At 40.8% G+C, this 19,863-nt stretch overlaps 1 protein-coding gene across 1 annotated transcript in view; it reads right to left on the bottom strand.

The window, feature by feature from the left end:
• Positions 1–19,863, bottom strand: part of AFF3 (ALF transcription elongation factor 3) — a gene marked incomplete at both ends in the record, with an annotated part of 311,403 nt that overhangs the window by 148,562 nt on the left and 142,978 nt on the right. The window contains one exon of the mRNA XM_083885208.1: positions 15,591–15,635. Coding sequence (XP_083741334.1) covers positions 15,591–15,635 — 45 coding nt within the window. The remainder of the gene's footprint in view (positions 1–15,590; positions 15,636–19,863) is intronic.

The raw sequence follows: 19,863 nt of genomic DNA, 5'->3' as shown, positions 1-19,863 counted from the left end.
GACAGCAGTTTCTTAAATAGCCTCATAGCTAGACAAATACTTTGCCTAATGCCATTTCATTTTCTGCCAGCTGCATGTGATTTGCTTTTGATCTGGCATACGCTTCGTTATACATTATTAACGAGCCAAACAGCAAGCCCCTGGAGTTAGCATCCTGCCCCTGCTTATTTTTTAACAAATTTCCTCTTTTATTTCATCCCACAGTGATTAATAGTTTCAGCTAGCGGCGGCTCTGTTTATGATCTGAGTCAGTGACTTCAGACCATCTTAATCTCCTGTTAGGCAGGTTTTAATTTGCTTACAAGTTTTTATTTATAGCACAGCATGCTCTCCATTTCATACAACAACAAAACCAAAACCTGCAAATAGCACTCCATTTCTTCTTTTAATGTTTCTGATGAACTTTTATGGGAGAGAAAAGTCCAAGCAAGACATGAAACGGGAAATAAAAAGGCAACATGAAAAATATTTTTCAAAACTGTCTTGTTTTTTATCCTGTCATCTGGAGAGAACCTGTTGCTTCCAATGTCTCTCTGCAGCCAGATCATTTCTGGTCTGGGTTACTTTGTACCCCATGGCTGTCTGCAACAGTGCGTTTAGATGACTTGCTTATTAAAGCAGAGTCCTGTGGGGCTTCCGAAGTCTTTACTCACAGAATTCTTATTTGTGGCATGGTTGGCAAAGAAGCAGCTTTGATTCTTCTGTTAATATTACAAATATTTCCAGCTAACTTTAAGATCTATGCTGAAATGGATGACCTCTTTTCTATGTTGTTATAGCAGTTCAAAAGACTCTTTTATTCAGCCAAGTGCCGGATCATTATTGGTTTTTATTGTGCTGTAGTTTTGTCTCATATCAGAAGGAAATGATTTGAGGTGAAAGATAAAACACCAAATGGATTTAGTTATCAAAATCTTTATGGTATCTTAGCTTCTTGCAGGAGTAGTCTGAATAGATCTTTTTGGGAGGATTTGTATTTTTTTCTGAGAAAAAAATTGTATACCCATTACAATGCTCTCCATCACATGGGCGGTGCCAACAACTAAAGTCTGCTTAAACAAATGCTGAGTGAGGCAGAGACAAGGTGCCTACAGAGCCCAGACAAAATGACACAGAATCGAGGTCACAGGGTTAAGATCTACCATGCCACTTTCCCAGATCACTCCCATTCCATAGTCACCCTACAGAATTCTGCATTTCTAACAACTACAGATTTTCTCTTTTGATTCCCTTTTGCACCAGACTTTTCTACACAGGAGAAATAATAGGCAATATCTAAACTTTTGTACAGGGGACAGCAAAGCAGTGTAGGTCACAGGAATAGGAGATTTGTGGTCAATTACACAGGGAGGAAGACAATTCTGCAGTGCTCTGGGGAGGGAGGAGATTGAGCTCCTTCTGGTCCTCTGGATGCAGAAGAAATAGGTGCCAAGATCCACTTGCTTCCTTCCACTTTTCACTTCTCCAGTACTGTGTTTGCTTTTGTCTTTCTTGTGTGTATTTTTAGGCCAGTAATTTTTCACCCTCACTCATTGGTTTCTATTCCTAAAGTCAAAACTGACCATCCCATTATGGCTCCTGAGCTTGTCTCTCTCACTTTGTCAGATAGTTTTTCATGTTCTTGATTTGTTCCCAAAGGCAGATGATCACTGTGGACTGACTCTATGTCCTCCAACTACCTTTTAAACATTGTCATCCAAACGCTTGGTGGGTCAGTCATAACCTCGTCCTACTATTACTTGTTTCTGACTCGTTTCCTTGTTGAAAATTTTCCTATTCACCACATCTCAACAACAAACTTTAATCCATTTTAGCTTTAGGAAAAAAAAAAAATTGAGCAAAGAGACCAAGATCTCTGTGTAGTCAGTGAGGAAAAAGGCATCCTCAGAGAATAATTTGTCCCATCATCTCTCCAGTGACTGTAGGGAGATTTGAATTCGTAACTTAGATTAGATACCTATCTTCAGATAACAAGGTGAGATAAATTCCATCTCAACTCATCACATGATATTCACACAGTAAAAGAAAATCTTATTTTATATGCTTTCATTTACTTTAGACTTTGGTAAACCTGTGTAATTCTACATGTCATGCTCAGAACAATAAACCTGTTATGAACCACACTTTTACAAATCTAATAGTAAACTATTAACTTGTGCAGAACCAGAGAAATGTATAATAAATGTTACAAGAACAGCTTTAGGCATTGCATATTAATAACTGTGGTAGGATTGACTTGCAGAGCCTTAGTTTTATGATCAGCAACAAGATAATTAGTAAAATTATCTTGCAAATTCATTATCCTCATTCCTTCCACTTGTGCATTTTATTCATTACATATCAAAATGAGGAGCCTTGCCTCCAGACAGATAATAAAAATGTGTCAGACACAAAAGGTCTGAACTTTCTTTAAATATGCTTTGGTAAATGTGACCTTAAGTAGTCTCCATGATACCAAGGAATTTACAATCATTATTACAAAAAGAAAAAACCCTGTAATTTTACAGAGAAATGCAATTGTGCATTTTGTAGGCTTTCTTACACCTTAATTCTATTTTGAGATAAATGACATAAACTGTGGAGAGTACAGGAACAGAATCATTTCCTTCTGCTTAGTCTGAATTCACCTGTGGAGCTGTACTTTGCTTTCCATGCTCCTTGTCCTCCTACTGCTTAGATTCATAACCCAGCTGAGCTACACTGGGGCTCCCTTCAACATATACGTGCACAGGATCTGGGGCTGAAGCTAGGGTGCAGGAAAGTTGTGTGGGCTGATTTATGCAGGTCTGTTGCCCTGATGTACAGGCAGGACCCAGCTAGACATGTGAGATCAGAAGGACCTCTGGGCCTCCACCAGGTTAGATGGAGTCAGATGAACCAACAGTGATCTCCTACACCAAGCATCTCATTTTGCAGATCTTTGTGACATTTCACATCTTAGGTTTGAGGTTCTTGCTCAAATCCCTCCTGCTCAGAATTATCACAAAGTGTTCATCTGTCAGAGCTGAGTCTGTTTTGCACGGGGTGCTCACACTGGCTGTGTCTGACCCTGAACCCAGGGCTGGGTGCCTGCTCCTTTTCAGTTTTCATGGGACCCAGAGAACAGGAGGAGGCAGCAAGCATGAGTGTGATTCACAGCAGGAGCCTGGCTTGTTCCACACAGCAAAACCACAGTGCTTGGCTGGACTGACCCTGCGCCCAATCCCATCTGGACACACAAACAGCAACAGAGCAGTGGAGAGATGAGTGGAGGTGAGTTGGAGAGGAATGGCTGGGGTGGATGGGTGTATGAACACCTGTATTTTCTCTTTTATTTCTGTTGGCTTCAACATTTGATTTTCCTTATCTTCATCTCAAAAAATGCTCCATTTTCATTTACTTTAACACACTTTGAGTTGCAGGACTCTTAAAGTGCTTCTATTTTGGGATATGAGCTTCATAAAAATGCACCTGCCAAGCCAACAATGCTTTAAAATCCTTGGTTTATATTTTAAAGACACCTAAGTTTGTACTTGTAAGATTTGATTTGAAACAACAACAAAAAAATTTAGTAAGAGTGGCATCTTTTGTGGAAAAATTGAAGACACATTGCAATAGAACATGTAATTATGGTTTCACCACAGCTAAGTACTTCTTGCTGGCTCTAAATCTTGAACATTTCCTATGGTGCACTCTGTGTACTAATTCAATGGCTCTTGTCCAAAATACAGGCATTTGAACAAGATGCAATCATGGATCAACCCATTTCTACATGTGTTGAGCTTACTAGTACTCACACTATTTAGCTGGCATGGCTTTTGAATTATCTTTTGCCAAGTGAAGCATGTGAGAAAACACCAAAACCAAACACCCCAGGTCTGTGTCTATCTAAGCTGAGAAATCCCTTCACTTGTTCATCCAAGCTGCATGGTTTCTGCTGGCAAAGATGGACAGAGACAGGGGTAGAACACCAGACTCCAGCTGGTTTGTTTAAATCTGAACTCACTGAAATTACCAAAGGAAAAACAAAAACCAACCAACCAAAAAAGAAAAACAAGAAAGAAGAGAAAAAAATCCATGAAAGCTTAGATGACAAGATATGGAAAGGTACATACACCACAGAAAAAATAACTGATAGGGAACATCTTTAACAGAAGGGAATGTTTGATGATTTGGGGAATCTGCCTATGTATAATTTATGAATTCCTTATGGCTGTTTTTTACTATGTAATGCTTTATACTCTGTATGCTAAGAAGACAAGGAAAAGAAGTTAATGTCTGCGCATGAGAAGGTTGATGGCTAAAGATTATCAGCACCTGAATAGATTTTACCCAAGGAAAATTAAAGGTTAAGGGCCATGGTTTTTTTTCCTGCCTCTCCAGAGGGGTCTAGATGTGGAAAGTGGAAAATCCCAGAAAAGTGAAAAAAGATATCAGATACTAATCCTGGGTCTTAAAAAAAATAAAAATAAAAATCACAGATCCTAAGTGAGTCCTGTGAGACTCCAAGGGCCCAGAGACAAAGGCAGCTTGTTTAGGAGAAGAGAGCCTGGAGGCAGCTCTCTGAGCAGAGAGACACCAGGGAGGATGAAAGATGCTGCTGCCTGGGAGGGGGGAGAGAGGGAAAGCCAGGCTGAGCCTGGAAGACAGGGTGGAAATGTCATCTTCGGATGCAAGGGAGCTGAGGAGTGACAGCAAAAAATGATGGGAAAATTTAGATAAGGAAAAGTGTGCAGATCTTTTATTGCTTTGTCAAGAGACACATATTTCATCTCAATCTAAAGGGGAAAAGCCCCAACCACCTATTTTTTTTGGAAAGCCTGCAGAACCTGCACTGGTCACAGAACCTGGACAAAGTGATGCATACAGTAAATTTGGGTAGCCTCCTTAGGCTAAGGCAAGACTGCATGCTGGTTTTCCATGTGGGATAGGCCCATAGATAGCAGGATGAACATTGTCCATGTGCTTGGAAAAAGCCTGAAGTGGCTGAAGTGAAAAACCAAGCTCATGTCTCGGTTCCCAGGAAAATTTGCTTCAAGCATCATCCTTCTTAAGCTGTGAGGCTGCTGCAGCTTCCAGCTTTCTCATCTGATGAACACAAGAGAGAACCAGCTGCTGCAGCAGCAACTATATTTAGCAGTCTGTTCTGCTATTGATGCATATATACCTGGTACCTATTGCCTACAACGAGAATTATTCTGACAAACCACAAGGAGAACAGGCCTTTTAGGAGTCAGTTCATATGAAAAAAATGTCTGAGGAAAATTACCCTCTTTTTGTCCATGGTAAATTATTTCAGCTTTTCATTAATACTCATTAAGTTTTTAAGGGTTAGCATTTTCAGCAAAAAATAGTTTTCACTGACAGAAAAAAGCCACCCAGATAAATGGAAAAAAAAAAAAAAAAAAAAAAAAAAAGTTTACTCAATTTAATAGACATGATTTTCTCTTTTGGTGCTCAATTCAAAATCAGGATCTGAAGTCAACAAAGGTTGTATCAGGGTCTACAATTTTTTTTAATTGAGCTCTTTTCATTTACATTGGAATACTCTGAAAATGTGGAGCTATAATGAACCATTACATATGCGTACATGCAATATGAGAAAAATTAATAATGTCTTGAATTTGCTCAGTATTTATTCAGCATTCATGAGTAAATAACAAATAACTTGATAATATTAATGAAAAAAATCCTGTGGAAAACCCACACGGCTGGAGAGGAACTTTTTTACTGCGTGAAGCCCACTTTCTCTCCCACTGAGCTATTGTCATTACTCTGAATAACTTTTTTCCCCTCCAAGGATAAAGTGACAGGCTTGCAAATTCTATATAAAATTGCATGTTTTTTAACAGAAGCTTGTATGTAAGCCCTTTTATATCTGGCTGACTTTAAGTATAGTCAATATTATTGCAAAAAATATATTTTTAAAATTAAACTAATTCTGTTGGCAAAAATTAGATTTTCAGAAATGTGATGTTTTATGACCATCTTCATTATAATCTGTACAGTGAGACTGTTTGGACGACTCACTCAGAGGCCCATCATTTCAGAAAACAAAAAAATTGTGTATTAAATAACTGTATAATTTCCAAGTATCACGCTTTTGAAGCCCACGATAGCATGTTGCTTCCTAAGCTACTAAATCCTAAATAACTTTAAGAATGACACAATGCACCATACACAGTAAATGGCATTCAGCACGAATCATAAAAGACAGGTACTATGACAATTTGGTTGGTCAAAACTTGATCGGTATTCAGTCAGTCTCTCTTAAAGTATGCTATTAACATCACTGCAGACAAGGGGCTCTGTATGTTCTTGTACTTCCTTCAAAACCAAATTTTACCTGTCACAATTTCAAAGAAAAGCCCAACCCAGTATGTCCCAAGGGCAGAGAACTACAATGACAAAAACATGCCAAAATATATAGATTTGAAAATGTTAGAGATTTTCAACCACCTTTTTTTTGCAGTGTGTGGCTAGTACTGTATTGTCCAAACTCTGAGTTTTTGCACAAGGCAAGAAGAAACCACAGGAAGTTAAGACTTCATCCCTCCTAACATAGTAAGGGGATCACACCTGAGTGCTGGCCCAGAGCCATTCATATCAATAAATCTCTGACAGCAGCATGATTTTGGCTGGGGTCAGCTCTTGCAAAGAAAAACGCTGCATGCCTGGGGTCTCTCCCAACAGGCAGCATGGGTGAAGCCACCCTGCTGCATGGCTGTAAGAGAGCTTAGCTTTTTGGGCACGAGCCACACAATGCTGATTAGCCTCAGGCAAAGAGAACACTTATTAGTCCATTTTACTTATTAGTACAGACATTGCAATAGAATACTCTTGAAAGTGATTTAATTTCCTTTTATTAGATTCCTCTTTTCTCCCACAATTTCCTTAAAGTCTTTCTGCCAAGTGAAGCTAACTGCTAACTCATGTGTTGCTTCTAAATGTGATTAAATAAGATTAACAAAAGAGTATTTTTCTCAGCTCCCAAATGAGGAAAGCTGCCTCTGTCAGACATAAACAGAGAGCTCATGCGTCCTGTGTCAGGCCAAAATGTAGCAGTGGTGGGAGAGTTCCCATTGATCAGCGCCAGTTGTGGAAAATCAGACACCACAGAGGAATTTCCTACATATAGGAGAATGTCTACTGAAAATATTAGTGTAGGTAGCAGGAAAAGGTGCATGGCCAAAGTACTTGTGCAGTGTTGGCCACTGAAACCCAAACCTTAAACCAATGCAGGTTTTCAGAGACACAACTGAAGGTGGGCATGGCAGTAGGTCTGTCACCCTGCAGGCTCACAGGGCTGTGTCTGGCAGGTGTAAGGGACTGTGGGGCAATGCCTACCTGGTTCTGCAGCCACAACTGCAGTCTGCAGCCCAGAACATGGAGATTGGGCTCTGCCTCTCCCTCCATTACTCTATAGCCATGCCTGGAAAAATGGCAAAGCAAATGGCATTGTTGCTTTGGATAGACAGACAATTTAACAGCATTTAGTTACATTCTCTGGTCAGTTCCTTAATGCCTGTTTAATCAAGGAGGAAACCATTGTCACCATAGGGTTTACTGAAGGGCTCTGTCATCTCAAGTTATGCCTCCCTGTGGTTTCAATCTGTTTTGTGCAGTCTTGTCAAGGGGGTAGGAAGCCAGTTTTTCTCCAAAGACAGCAGCTGAAGGCTCAAGCCCCAGGCTCCCAGCAGTGCAGAGACCTGCTATTGCCCAAATTTTACTTTTCTTTTGTTAGGACTGATAATACACATCCTTTCTGCTATTATTTTGGTATTAATTTTGTTAGCCTCAGAGGAGCTGTGGCAGGGCTATACAAAATGAGGATCTATCTGGCCCTTTGCCCTTAATAACAAGGATTCATTTTTCTGTATTGGAACAAGATGGTGATTGTGCTTTTCTCCCCAGCTTTGTGAAACACTCCAAACAGAGGGAAAAATTAGTACGTATTTTACTGTATTATTTTTGCATAGCAGAGAGGTTGGGTAATTCATTCTGGATTCTCTCTTGCTTTGTCAAATAACAGAGTATATACAGTTGTTACAAAACAGCAATTTTAAAAATTAATTCCACCAAATTAGCACTGTAGTGTTTCATTTTTATACTGACCTAACTTTCCCTAACACAAAGCCTTTCCACACCAGCTACTTGAGCTCTAAAAGGAATATAGGTCTCTTTTGTCTGTAGCACCCTATTCGGTTCTAAAAAGACCAGGTTTTGCTGTATTTGAAAATGTCAGTGCCCCACACATGGGTGGCTAATGGCACAGAGTGTACCTCCACATCTGTGCCTCCACATCCTGCACTGGCATCTGAAGACTGAAACCAGATTACCTTTGAGTGGTGTTAGTTCTTAGTCCCACAAGAGTTTCTAGCTTGATCTCCTACTTCCACTAAAACATTTATATTTTTTTGTCTTTTTAAGGTGATATTTATTAACTGACATCAAGATTTACTATGTTCAAGTTTTAAATATACAGCGTATTTCAAACCTCAGATTCCTTTGAGACAGTATTTTCAACAAAAACAGTGGAAGCAGCAAAAATCCAAGACTGACAATTCAGGGGAACAGCTGATGTACAACTAATTTATGGTTGGTTGACATTACCAGTGTTTGTGTAGCATTTTATGCATTGTACATGGTGTTCTGTACATCAGACTCTATCTGTTAAGGGTCAGGGAAGCCAATATTTACATGCCTAGGTTAAAAATGTTGGCTGTGAATGTTTATTGACAGTTGGAAACCACAATGCGGGCAATAAAAAATATGTACCATGCATGGTGGCCAAACCAGGAGCAGGTTCTATTCAGATGAGCTAAAAATAAGTAACAGATTACCTGGAGAGGGACTCTGATGATGTGAGAAAGCACATCATCAAAAAAGAGACAAAATGCATGAAAAGTAAGTAATCTTCCTCCTGCCTTTTGGATGGATAAAGATCCTGGCTTAAGCAGACACACAGAGATAGGCAAAGGCACCACATACAGAGGGTGTGTCTTGAAATTTCCACAGTGTGAGGAGTCAAGGAGATGGTGGTCTACACAGGTATGGCTGTCTGTAGGACAAAGACAAAATATCTTTAGCCCTGGTATTGCTGCTAATTTTGCTCTAACTGCACAAGGTACTGTATGGACTGCTAATTCTCACTGAGAAGCTGGAGAAGCTCCAGGCAGAGCTTGCTGAAGCTCTACAGTGCTGCTATCCACACCACTAGCAGTACCCAGTCTGGCTGGAGGAAAGCTGACAAAGGTACAGTGACTGCTCAGAAAAGGCACTGTGCAGATGAGCTGGGTGTATTTGTGGTAAGAAGGACAATGTTTACATTGTGAATACGGCAGGTTAGATTAAACAGCTCGAAACGTGTCTCAGTGTTTCTGGGATTTAGTGCAATGCTAGATTTTCCAAACACTCTTGGGTATGTATGATTTTTTATTTATTTGAGTAAGAAAGACACAAAGAATACTGAAGAAATGCAATGAACAGTATACATCAACCAAAATAATGCGTTAATTGCTCTGAAATTTAGGATACTAAAAGCAAAGCCACGCTGTGGAAGTTGTTCTGAAAGACTGCAATGAAAAAAAGTGATATTTTATTCATCTGATACATTATTTAACACGATTCTGACACTTTGGAGTACTTCTGTATTCAATGAGACTAATCAAGTGTCTGCAAACTGGGGCTGCCTATAAGTCTCCATATCTTCTCTCTCTTTTGCCTGAAGTTGGTGTGTTCCTCCAGAAACTTTTCCAGGAGTTTCCCACCAGGTTCAGTCACGACAGCTAACCTGAACTTCTCCACAAAGGTGCTGGTCTGAGGCTGGCCCTCTCACCTCCCTCTTAATGTTGCCCAGCAGTTTCTTCCCAGCAGAGACTGCAAAGAAACGCTCTGCTAGTGCAGAGGCAGCACAGCACGAGCACTGTGCAGCAAAGTGGGTCTTTTTCCACCTGTAGGGTTTTCCCTTTGCTTTAGAAAGCAACAGGAGTGTTTAGAAATATACTGCTGATTACCATATTTGTGTTCTGTAATTCTTCACATGTCCAACTCCACCAGGAGCTTAACTGGAGCCAGTGGGATCTTACAGTCATTAACATTTACAAGGCAGCAGTTCACAGTTGTTGAACTAACAACCTACCTCTAAGAAACTGATTTTTCTCCCCTCTAAGTATTGACACGTGCTCCACTGACTGTGATGCTTATTCACAGTGACAGTGTGTTTGGTAGAATTTCATGTTTTCACAGGATTTGTCTTGTGCAGACAGTTTCTAATTTACCTCTGCTCTTGTTTTAATTCAATCAGTTGATGGAGTGCAGCTGATCTCATGGCACATATGGCTGTTCAGGTTTGAAAAAAGGCCCTGAATATTTGATGGGTCGATCCTTAATGCTTTCTGCTGAAGAATTAGCAAATTGCTAATGAGCCAAGGGAACCCAGTGTGGGGAAGGGAAAATACAAAATTAGATTCTGTTTACATTCTTTTTTTAATGTTGCTCAAATAAGAAGTGCAGTGCTTTACACACTCTGATTAGATTCACAGGGTAGAGAGAGTCAAGTAAATCACTTAACAAAGTCATCACACTTAAAATGCCATTTTCATAAGTGGGATGTCCTGTGGCCATGAGGAATCACAACCTATTTCAAGGCCATCTGTGGGTGCTTATCCCTCCCTGCACAGGAGGTTCATGGCACCACAGAGAGCTCTCCTTCACTGGGGCGGATGTTCACAGCAGGAGTCCATGGCCTTTCACTGCCTCCCAATGGCTTTTTCTATCTCCTCTGAAAGAAATTATCTGTCCTCCACTGCAGACCCCAGCCTGTCTCCCCACTGCTCCATGCCATTTCAAAGGAACTGGCTTTTTCTGTGTTAACTGGTTTTTATCCAGCCCTTTCTCTGCATTCCTATTGCTCCTCCAGCTTCCTGCTGTCTTTGCATTCTGCAGCCAAACAGTGTTTGCAGGCCAAACACTCAAATTATGCCTCTCTCTACCCAGTTCAATGACACCACTCATGTCAACACAAAAAAATCCAGGGAATTCACAAGGAACCTCTTCAATAATCAAAAGCTCAGCTTGCTTGTGGGTTTCCTTCCAACAAAGCTACCACAGCTCTAGGAAATCACAGCTAAGACTATAAGAATAGCCAGATCAATCTCCACTTACCTTACAAATCAAGAACTGCCTGCACCCAACACACTCCCTTACTTCTTAAATCCATAGCAAATATTCTCAGAGTGCATCCTGTATTGGCTGCAACAGTTAACTCAGTGGAGAGGCAGGACTCTTGTTGCTCCTGTTCTTTGAAGGTACTACAGTAAAATAAATGTTTACTCTAAGCCCCACTGGTCATAACAAAATACACAGCTCCACACACTAATAAAGTCAAATAGAAATCAGCCAAAACCACTATCATAGAATCATATGATTCATCATAGATTGTTTTGGGTTAGAAGGGGCCTTCCAGATCTTCTAGTTCCAACCCTTCTGCCAAGGGCAGGGACATCTTCCATGAGACCAGGTTGCTCAGGGCCCCATCCAACCTGGCCTTAACACCTCCAGGGATGAGGCATCCACAGTTTCTCTGGGCAACCTGTTCCAGTGCCTCCCCACTCTCAGAGTAAAGAATTTTTTCCTAGTATCTGACCTAAACCTAATCTCTTTCAGTTTGAATCCATTCCCCCTTGTCCTGTCACTCCATGCTCTTGTGGAAAGTCTTTCTCTGTCTTTCTTGTAGGCTTCCTCTAGGTACTGGAAGGCTGTAATTAGGTCACCCATCTCTTTTCCAGGCTGAACAATTCCAGTTTTCTCAGCCTTTACTCACAGGAGAGGTGCTCCTTCCCTCCACCAATCAATTTGGTAGCCTCCTTTGGACTTGCTCCAAGATGTTGATGTCCTTCTTGTGCTGGGGACCCCAGAAATGAAGTAATCTTGCTTAGCCAGCCTGTGTTTTAGCAAGGAAGTGGATAGGTTGGCTTTGGCAATGTCTCAGGAACTCACATAGCAACTGCTCCATGCACAATGGAACAAAGTGCATGTGTACTACTATTTGTGTAGTTTTAATTTTTATTTTCCACTTCAAAGTTTTCTATCATGCCCTCCACGAACAATGCAAAACTTACAAGGAATTGCCTTTTAAATCTACTAGCAAGAAATGAGGCTTTTCTCTCATGTTTTGACATTTCATCTGTAACTTGGTCTTACTGGAGTTATTTACACTGAAGGCTCTCTTAGAAATTTTTCTATCCTCAAAGTGTGTGCCTGCAGCTGGACAGAGAAGTCAGTACACTTTGAAGAAGCTGCCATAAATTAGTGCATGGGGTTAGATGAGGTTCAGGATTCCTACAGTGATTATAAACTCTACAGGAGACCTTACAGCAGCTCCAATCTCAACAGGGCTACTGTCTTGTTAATCAACCTCCTTCAGGACTGAAAGAGGTTCTGTGTTTCAGTACTTGGGGGCATTCTCTGGAAGCTGCAGTTCTGTGCAGAAGGATCTATCAATTTACAAAGTCTATAGAGCTTTGATACATTTGGTAAAACAACATCAAAAAAGGCTAGGCTTAAGCTCTGGCAACCTGTGTTGCAGAAAACAGCAAAAAAACTATAAAATCTTGTCACAGTTAGTGCAACATCAGATTTGGTGATTTTAAAGCCACGCCTAAACTGATTTGCAGCCCAGGTCCAGATGTTAGCTCTGGCCATGGCCACATCCTGGAACCAGAGGGTGACAAGATCCGTGCACAAACCTGCCTCTTCTCACCTCTTGGGTGAAGGGAACACAGGGAAGCAGACAGAGCAGACCCAGGGCACACTTACTACTGCCCTCAGTCTTGACTGAGGAAACGTGGACATGCCATGGAAGAGTCTGTTTCATGGAAAAACTGCAGCCTGACTTGTGCAGGAAACACATTACCTAAAAAGATAGGATGTTTTCTGCTCTGTGTTGTGCAAGAGACAGCTCAAATAGGGTGAAAAGTTCCTTAAAAGGATGAATTCTAAGCATCTTCTTCCTTTTCCTGATGCTTCATACATTAGGGGTGGCCTTTCCCGTAATAAACACATTCCAGCAGGCCAGCCAGCTTCTCTGAGGGGAACCCAAGTATTGCAGCTGCTGTGGCTTTTCATTGTCTGCCTCTGGGCACCTGTATAGCAACTTCATATATTCTGTTTGAAAAGAAGCTAAACTTTGGCTTTATGATGTGAATAGCACCTCCAACAAAAACATGGAAATGGCATTCCTTATAAACAGTCTGTTTCAGAAAAGTAGAAAATCTGTGTTACAACTTCATGGATCTGCTCAGGACAAAAAGAGGGCATGGAGAGGGATGGAAATGTCTAGATGCCAGTAAATTACAAAGTGAGCACCAAAGGCACATTATTACTGTTGTTTTCAGTAATTATCAGTGACAACAACCACTGCAGATCTGGATTTGTATTATGAGAGTACCTGAGCACTGATTTTGTAACACAGCACAGTTCTTTGACATAGAAAATCCACTTTTCAGCACAAAAGAGAGCAGATGGATATATCTGACCTGACAGAGTATTACAAGAAATATTTGGGACATGAATGTTCAAGCATGAGAAACAGTAGTAGAGCCGTGACCTCACCACTGGTTTTCCATCATCCTTGGGAAAAAAGGAGCCCCTTAATATTGGGAAGTAGCTATGGAGCTGATTGGGAGAGTTTTCAAGGCTCTTCCCAGATCTGATGGGAAGCATTGAAGAAATTATTTGATGTAAAACTTAGCAGTATTCTGACATCACCAGCTAAGCTAAAGTGGGATTTAGTATATTAGCATGGATTGGAGGCCTTAAAACAAGAGACAAATAGCTGTATTTGATGTGATAGAAAAGGAGATGACAATGGTGAGATGTGAAGACAAATGTCTCTGGCTAAGATGTTGAGCTAGGAAAATGGTCTGCAGAGCAGCATGAATGGAGGTGGGTAACACTGCATTAGTCAAAAACTAGGAAAGGATGCAGCAGCAATCAAAGTGTGTAATGAGAATTTTGGACTGAAGACTTACACCCTTGAGAATAAAGGGCTTCAGTCAGAAATACTATAGAGCAACAGCCTGGAAGATTTGTGTGTAGTCTTAGACACAGAGACAGAAGGGAAGTTCAGATTAGAAAGTGATGTCCAGGTTTGCAGACATGGAAGATGGGCAGATTGGTGAGGTTACCCATTATGAAGCCTGACAAAGGCATTTCTTTTGAGGAACATTCCAAAGGAAAAAAAAAAAAAAGAGACAGTAGCAGCTGTGCTCATTGTTTTGGAGATGCACCTTACTATCTTTAGTCATACAGTGCATTTTTCTTCTCAGATGGGGCCCCTTACATGCCCATCTTCCTCTATGTGAAAGGAATTGTGCCTCTTCTACATTTTTGCTTAACTGCATGAGCCAAACTACAGAAACTAAAGGAGGAAGACCAGTTTCTCTGACTGTTCATTTTAAGAGCCTTGCATGAAAAGGAGGGTCTAAGCCTCACATCACATCATGAATTCATTGTATCTGCCACTAATTTGTAACAAAGCAGAAGGGACTGTGGCTTAGGCTTGTTGAATATGAAGCTAAGCCCTAACAAAGCCTACTTTGTAAATGTTAGCTAAGTAAAAACTCTGCCAGTGAAGTCATAAGCAATACATCATTATCACCCTTTGATAAACTCTTTGTCCAGTTTAAGAATTAAAAGCTGCATTTAACATATTGAGGGAGAATGGAGAAATGCCTTTAAAAACAACAGACTTAATGCACTGCTAACCTTCAAACCAAATATTTATAACCCTGTAGTTTATGAATCATCAGAAATATTTGCGTGGTGGAATATCCAAGAGGTAGAAGCACATACAGTAACAGGGAGGTTTTATCATTCCATCTACCTTGCTTTGTGTTTCAATCACTATTACATCAGATTTTTAAGCATTGTGAATTACTGAATTATAATTTTTGAAAAAGAACCAAAATAACCATGAGTTAAAATATTATGGAAAAGTTTTGTTATCTATAAATTTTTCTGCCACAGAAAGTAATCAATATCCAAGTTGATTCAAACCAAGATCTGTTTGGATGTGTATAAATTTGCTCCATGAAAATAAACTAGAAATTACTAAGATAAAAGAAATAATAATGAAATATGGAAATAACTACAGATTCTGCACTTTGTCATTATATAATGGACATAATGAAAATAATGACATTACATAATTAAATGCAGGTGGAAAATGACCTTCCTAGACCTCCCCTCAAAATTAAGATTTTTGACAGTCATGATTAATGGAAACATGCACTTTGCATGGTTTGTAAACCTGAAACATCATTGTACATTTCAGTTTATAATTTATCCCATTATCTGCTTCTCCATGCATGAAGGTCAGCTGTACAGACATAAAGTAGCAGTGAAATCCACAGGCTTTGAAAGGTTGTTCTCACAGATTTTTCAATTATTTTTCATGAGGAAATAATTTTGCCTACTTTTTCCTTAGAAAGATGACAATCTAAAGGAGGAAAATTTTAACAGCAGTAATTGCAATATTCTCGTTATTCTCTTGTCTTTTCAGAGCAAACAAAATGAGACTGAAAAAAAAGATTTTTCAGGATTCCTACCCGCAATATTTCTTCAATGCAGCTGTTATCTCCTGTTCCACTGTCCTGTAAACAAAATGAGAAGACAGTTTGTTTATGTTTTAAAAAGAAATAACAAACAGGTCTGAGGACATGGTTGTCTCATGAAATATATTCTGACCTCTATTACAGTTTCAAAATGAGGCCAAGTCTTTCCAGCATCTGAAAAGTTGCACTGCTTAAAATTCTCAAATTATTCCCCATCAGCACCACAGGAAGATGCAATATTATAGTGTTTACATATGATTGTAACATATTTCTATAAATTCAATAGACTTTTTTCACACCACTTTTAGGTGCTGTTCCTGCAGTTTTGGCTCTACTGCATATGAGTAAGCAGAAGAAAAGAAGTTATTGCATGTACATGGATCCAATGTGCATTTATTTATATTAAATAAATAACATCTCTCCACACCCTTTGTGTAGCAAAGCTCAGCAGTGACACTGTGCAAAGCCTGAGGATGTATAGGGCAGAGGCCCCTGTGATGCCAAGGGGAGGGCTGCAGAGATTGCAACACTGGCAGCAATACTGAGCATGGGCACAGCAGTCCTGAGAAGCTGTGATTTCCTAAAATGCCAACTCTAAGCCCACATATACATTGTGGGACTGAGGGCACAAAAGAATTCGACTCTCCCAAGCAATATGACTCACTCCAGAGGTACTCTGCAGAGGGGAAATCAGAGATTTGGCAGGGCAGGAGGCAGCCCGATGGTGCCAAACCTATGTGTTCAGCCTGGGTGTTCACTGGGACCCAAACTTCTACCAGCAAGGACAAGGCAGTGTGGGACACATATCCCCCTCCCTCCTGCCTGCCCTCTGCCCACAGTTTGCTTGTACTGCCTAGCACAACTGGGAACAGAGGGCACGCTTGGATGGAGGTACTGATGCCAAGGGGGTGCCCACCTCCTACAACTCTCCACAAGATACATGTGGCTGCTGCATCCAACAAGCTGTGTGGGGATTTCCTTCACACACTATACTCCTTGACAATCTCCTCCAAAAAGGCTTTCTTCTTTTTGCAGAACAGAACTAACTCAGGAAGCAGGAGACTGAGGCTTGAGATCTTCCCATATGGGAAAGGGGGATAGAAAAAATCCATCTAGTAATAACTGTACCCAAAGAACGAGTAGAGAGGTGAGCTGGTCTTGTTTTCAAAAAAACCCTTGAATGCTCTGAATTTTCAGCTGTGCACCTGGAGATATATCAGAGCAATTTGTTTTTCCAAACTGCTGAGCTCTTCTCATCTGGAAATCAGACTTCTTTACCATATCTGTATTTGTGGACCCAAAAAAATCACAAGACATTTTCAAAACTGGATATCTCTGCCTACTAAAGCCAAATGATTGCACTGACCAATCTGTGCAAGTCCTGGACACTTTTACCACCACTCCCCAGAGGGACTGAGGAGGTCTGGATCTTCAGCTGTCTAAAGCCCACCAGCTGTAACCAAGGTCAGGAAAACAGCCATGCATATGCAAAAGAACAATTTATGCTTTCTAATTTTTTTTGGCTGTTTTTTCCTGCCAGTTCATAGAAAGTCATAAGGGCTTTATTGTCTGTACTCCCTACTAAATCTTTGCTGAATATGGCCCTTGATTGTTAAACAAATGAATCACATTAACTCTTCTTGGTGAAACACAGTCCATCAGTTTTACAGTTCACTACAAATTACACTGCTGATTTCGAAGGCAAAGGTACTAAACATGTGGTGAAGTGAGACTTTGGAGAATTACTCATATCTGATAAATGGATGCTGAAGAGAGGCTGCTGCCCTGAGCAGATAGCTGTGTTCTGACCTCAGCCCTGCCCCTAAGGAGCTGCACAGCACCGTGTGATATTCCTGTCACAGGAGCAGGAGGACAAGTGTTCACGTTGCCAGTGAACCTAGCAAGATGGAGAGAAACAACAGTCTCTGCATATTTAATAATATAAAAATTAATATTAGGTAATTGCTATTCTCTCTTCTCTGTGGGTTTCCATCTATTTTTTCCCTTTCCTTCCCCAAGCCCCAGGTTTGTTCACTTGTATCCCACTAACAATGGAGAGTAAAGCCCTCATCATGAGTGCCTTGTCTACAGAGCAAAAAATGCACTGCCATCCTTAAGTTCTCTGTCTCTAGTCTATTGCTGTCTTACAGAAGAAGGGACAAGATGACCATATGATCTTATGCTGTATAGAATACATGGAACATATGATAAAATGATGATATCTCTCTCTCCGTGAAGATAAAAATCCTGAACGTGAATTTGGCAACAGTGTTTTTCAGACTAGGATTAGGAACAAGTGTCTGTTACAAAATTAAATAACTCTCCTAGAAGTGTAGTGAAATAAGTCTGCAAGTACTCATCAGCAAGAAATTTTGCTTTCTATCACCCCAGAACTAAAACTTTAGCTTTTCTTTCTTGCTCATCATCTCTCTGAACAGGAAGTAAAAACTTTTCACGTCTCTCTCTCAATATCACCATGCAGCCTTTCAAAGGGTCAAAAATAAGCTGGAAACACAAAACCAAAGACAAGATGTGTAAAACCGATGTAATATTTGGGGAAAACCCCTTCAATTTCTACATCTTCCTCTTTGTTTTTCATCTTTTGAGTGCCAGATACAAATTTCTTAATTTATTTTAGTTTTGAATACTTACAAAGATCAACATTACTGTTGACATCAAACTTTCTCAAACCTCCACTGCATCTCTACTGATGTTACAGAGGAACATGCTCTGCCATGGTGCCATGGAATCTGGCAAACTGAATTTAACTTCGTGGCCATAGTTCAACTTGAAAAAAAAAAAAAAAAAAAAAAAGTAAATCTGGCAAATGTTTATTGGAATCTGAATTAGAAGAAGGGATTGCATTAGCAGCAGGGAAGAGAGAGCACGGAGCCCTTGACAGGCTCTTTGCTGGGGCGGATTCCCCCGGCGAGCCCCGCTGCCTGTGCCGGCTGTGCCGCAGCCCCTACGTGGGGCTGATGCCGGCGCTGCTGGCGGCGCTGCAAAGCTCTCCCGCCGCCCTCTCAATAGCCGCACGACATTTGTGCAATAAACGTTTTCATCCTTTTTTTTTTTTTTTTTTTTTTTTTTTTTTTTTTTTTTTTTAAATAAAATTAAAACCAAATAGAGATTCCGAGGCTGCTGTTGCAAACTAATCTGAAGAGCTGCTCCCCTGTGTTTGTTCTGACACCGATGAACCCGTCTCATTTGCCTCCCTTTCTGTTTTGCGATCTGTCATAACAAACTTGCCTCACTGAACCTCCAGTGGACCGTCAGCGAGATACTGGCAAGTCTTGGGGACCTGTCAGGGCAAGTGGGCTCAGCCTCTTCCCCCTGGATGCTGTGCCCATCACACAGCAGAGCCTGCAGAACGCCAAACATCTGCACACACACACACACGGCGGTCTGGCAGGAGGAGGCGCGGAGCTGCCGCCGAGGATAACGCAGCGGCTGCTGAAGAAATAGCCGGGAGCGTCGTGCTGCTGATAACACGAGCAGCTAATTACCATGCAAAGCACAGAGAACTGTAAGAAACGAGGCTGACTAAAGGCTACACAGAATTCTCGGGAAATGGGATGTCGTTTCAAAAAAAGCTACCTCTGTATAAATTTTATTTCAGAGCATTACTTTATTTTTTCTTCCCTTACCAAGAGCATTCACATGGAGATATAAAGAAACCTCTCTGAAAGGATTCGCGTATCTTGTGATACTTCTCCCTCCTTTCAAATCTTTATGTCGAGGAAAGAAAAATATTCTGCAAGTATCTATTTTCATTTTAGCCCAAGAGATTTTTATGATGCAAGCTTTTGGCGCTGTCATTATTTGGACTGTGATGGGTGTTTTTACAAAGTGTCCAGAAGTTATTGGATTTTTGTCTCCAGTATCAGTTAGGCACGAGTATGATCTCCAAAAGCCCAAGGTACACACTCATCCTCTTCCCCTCAGTGAGAGCCAGGCGGGTTGTGTCACCTCCAGCCAGCGGCATCACAGCAGCCACACCACATCCACTCCACGCTGCAGAGGTACAGCACAGCACTGCTCACTGTGGGGCTGTAGCATTTCCCCCTGGGGCCTGAAGGGAAGTTTCAGACACTGAGTGTTGGCAGGCAATAACCTAAATCCACTATGAAACAAAACAGGAAAAAAGGGGGGAAAAAATCCCACATTGATGGACCTTAACCTGAAAGCATATTAGAAATGCTTATTTGCCAGGCAACACACACAAACTCGTGCACATGCAAATACACAGCATTTTCTATGCTATCCA

The sequence above is a fragment of the Zosterops lateralis genome, assembly GCF_965231275.1.
Source record: "Zosterops lateralis genome assembly, chromosome: 2".
Classification (NCBI taxonomy): domain Eukaryota; kingdom Metazoa; phylum Chordata; class Aves; order Passeriformes; family Zosteropidae; genus Zosterops; species Zosterops lateralis.
The sequence above is the reverse complement of the archived record's forward strand: the minus strand, read 5'-3'. Positions and strand labels throughout refer to the sequence as shown.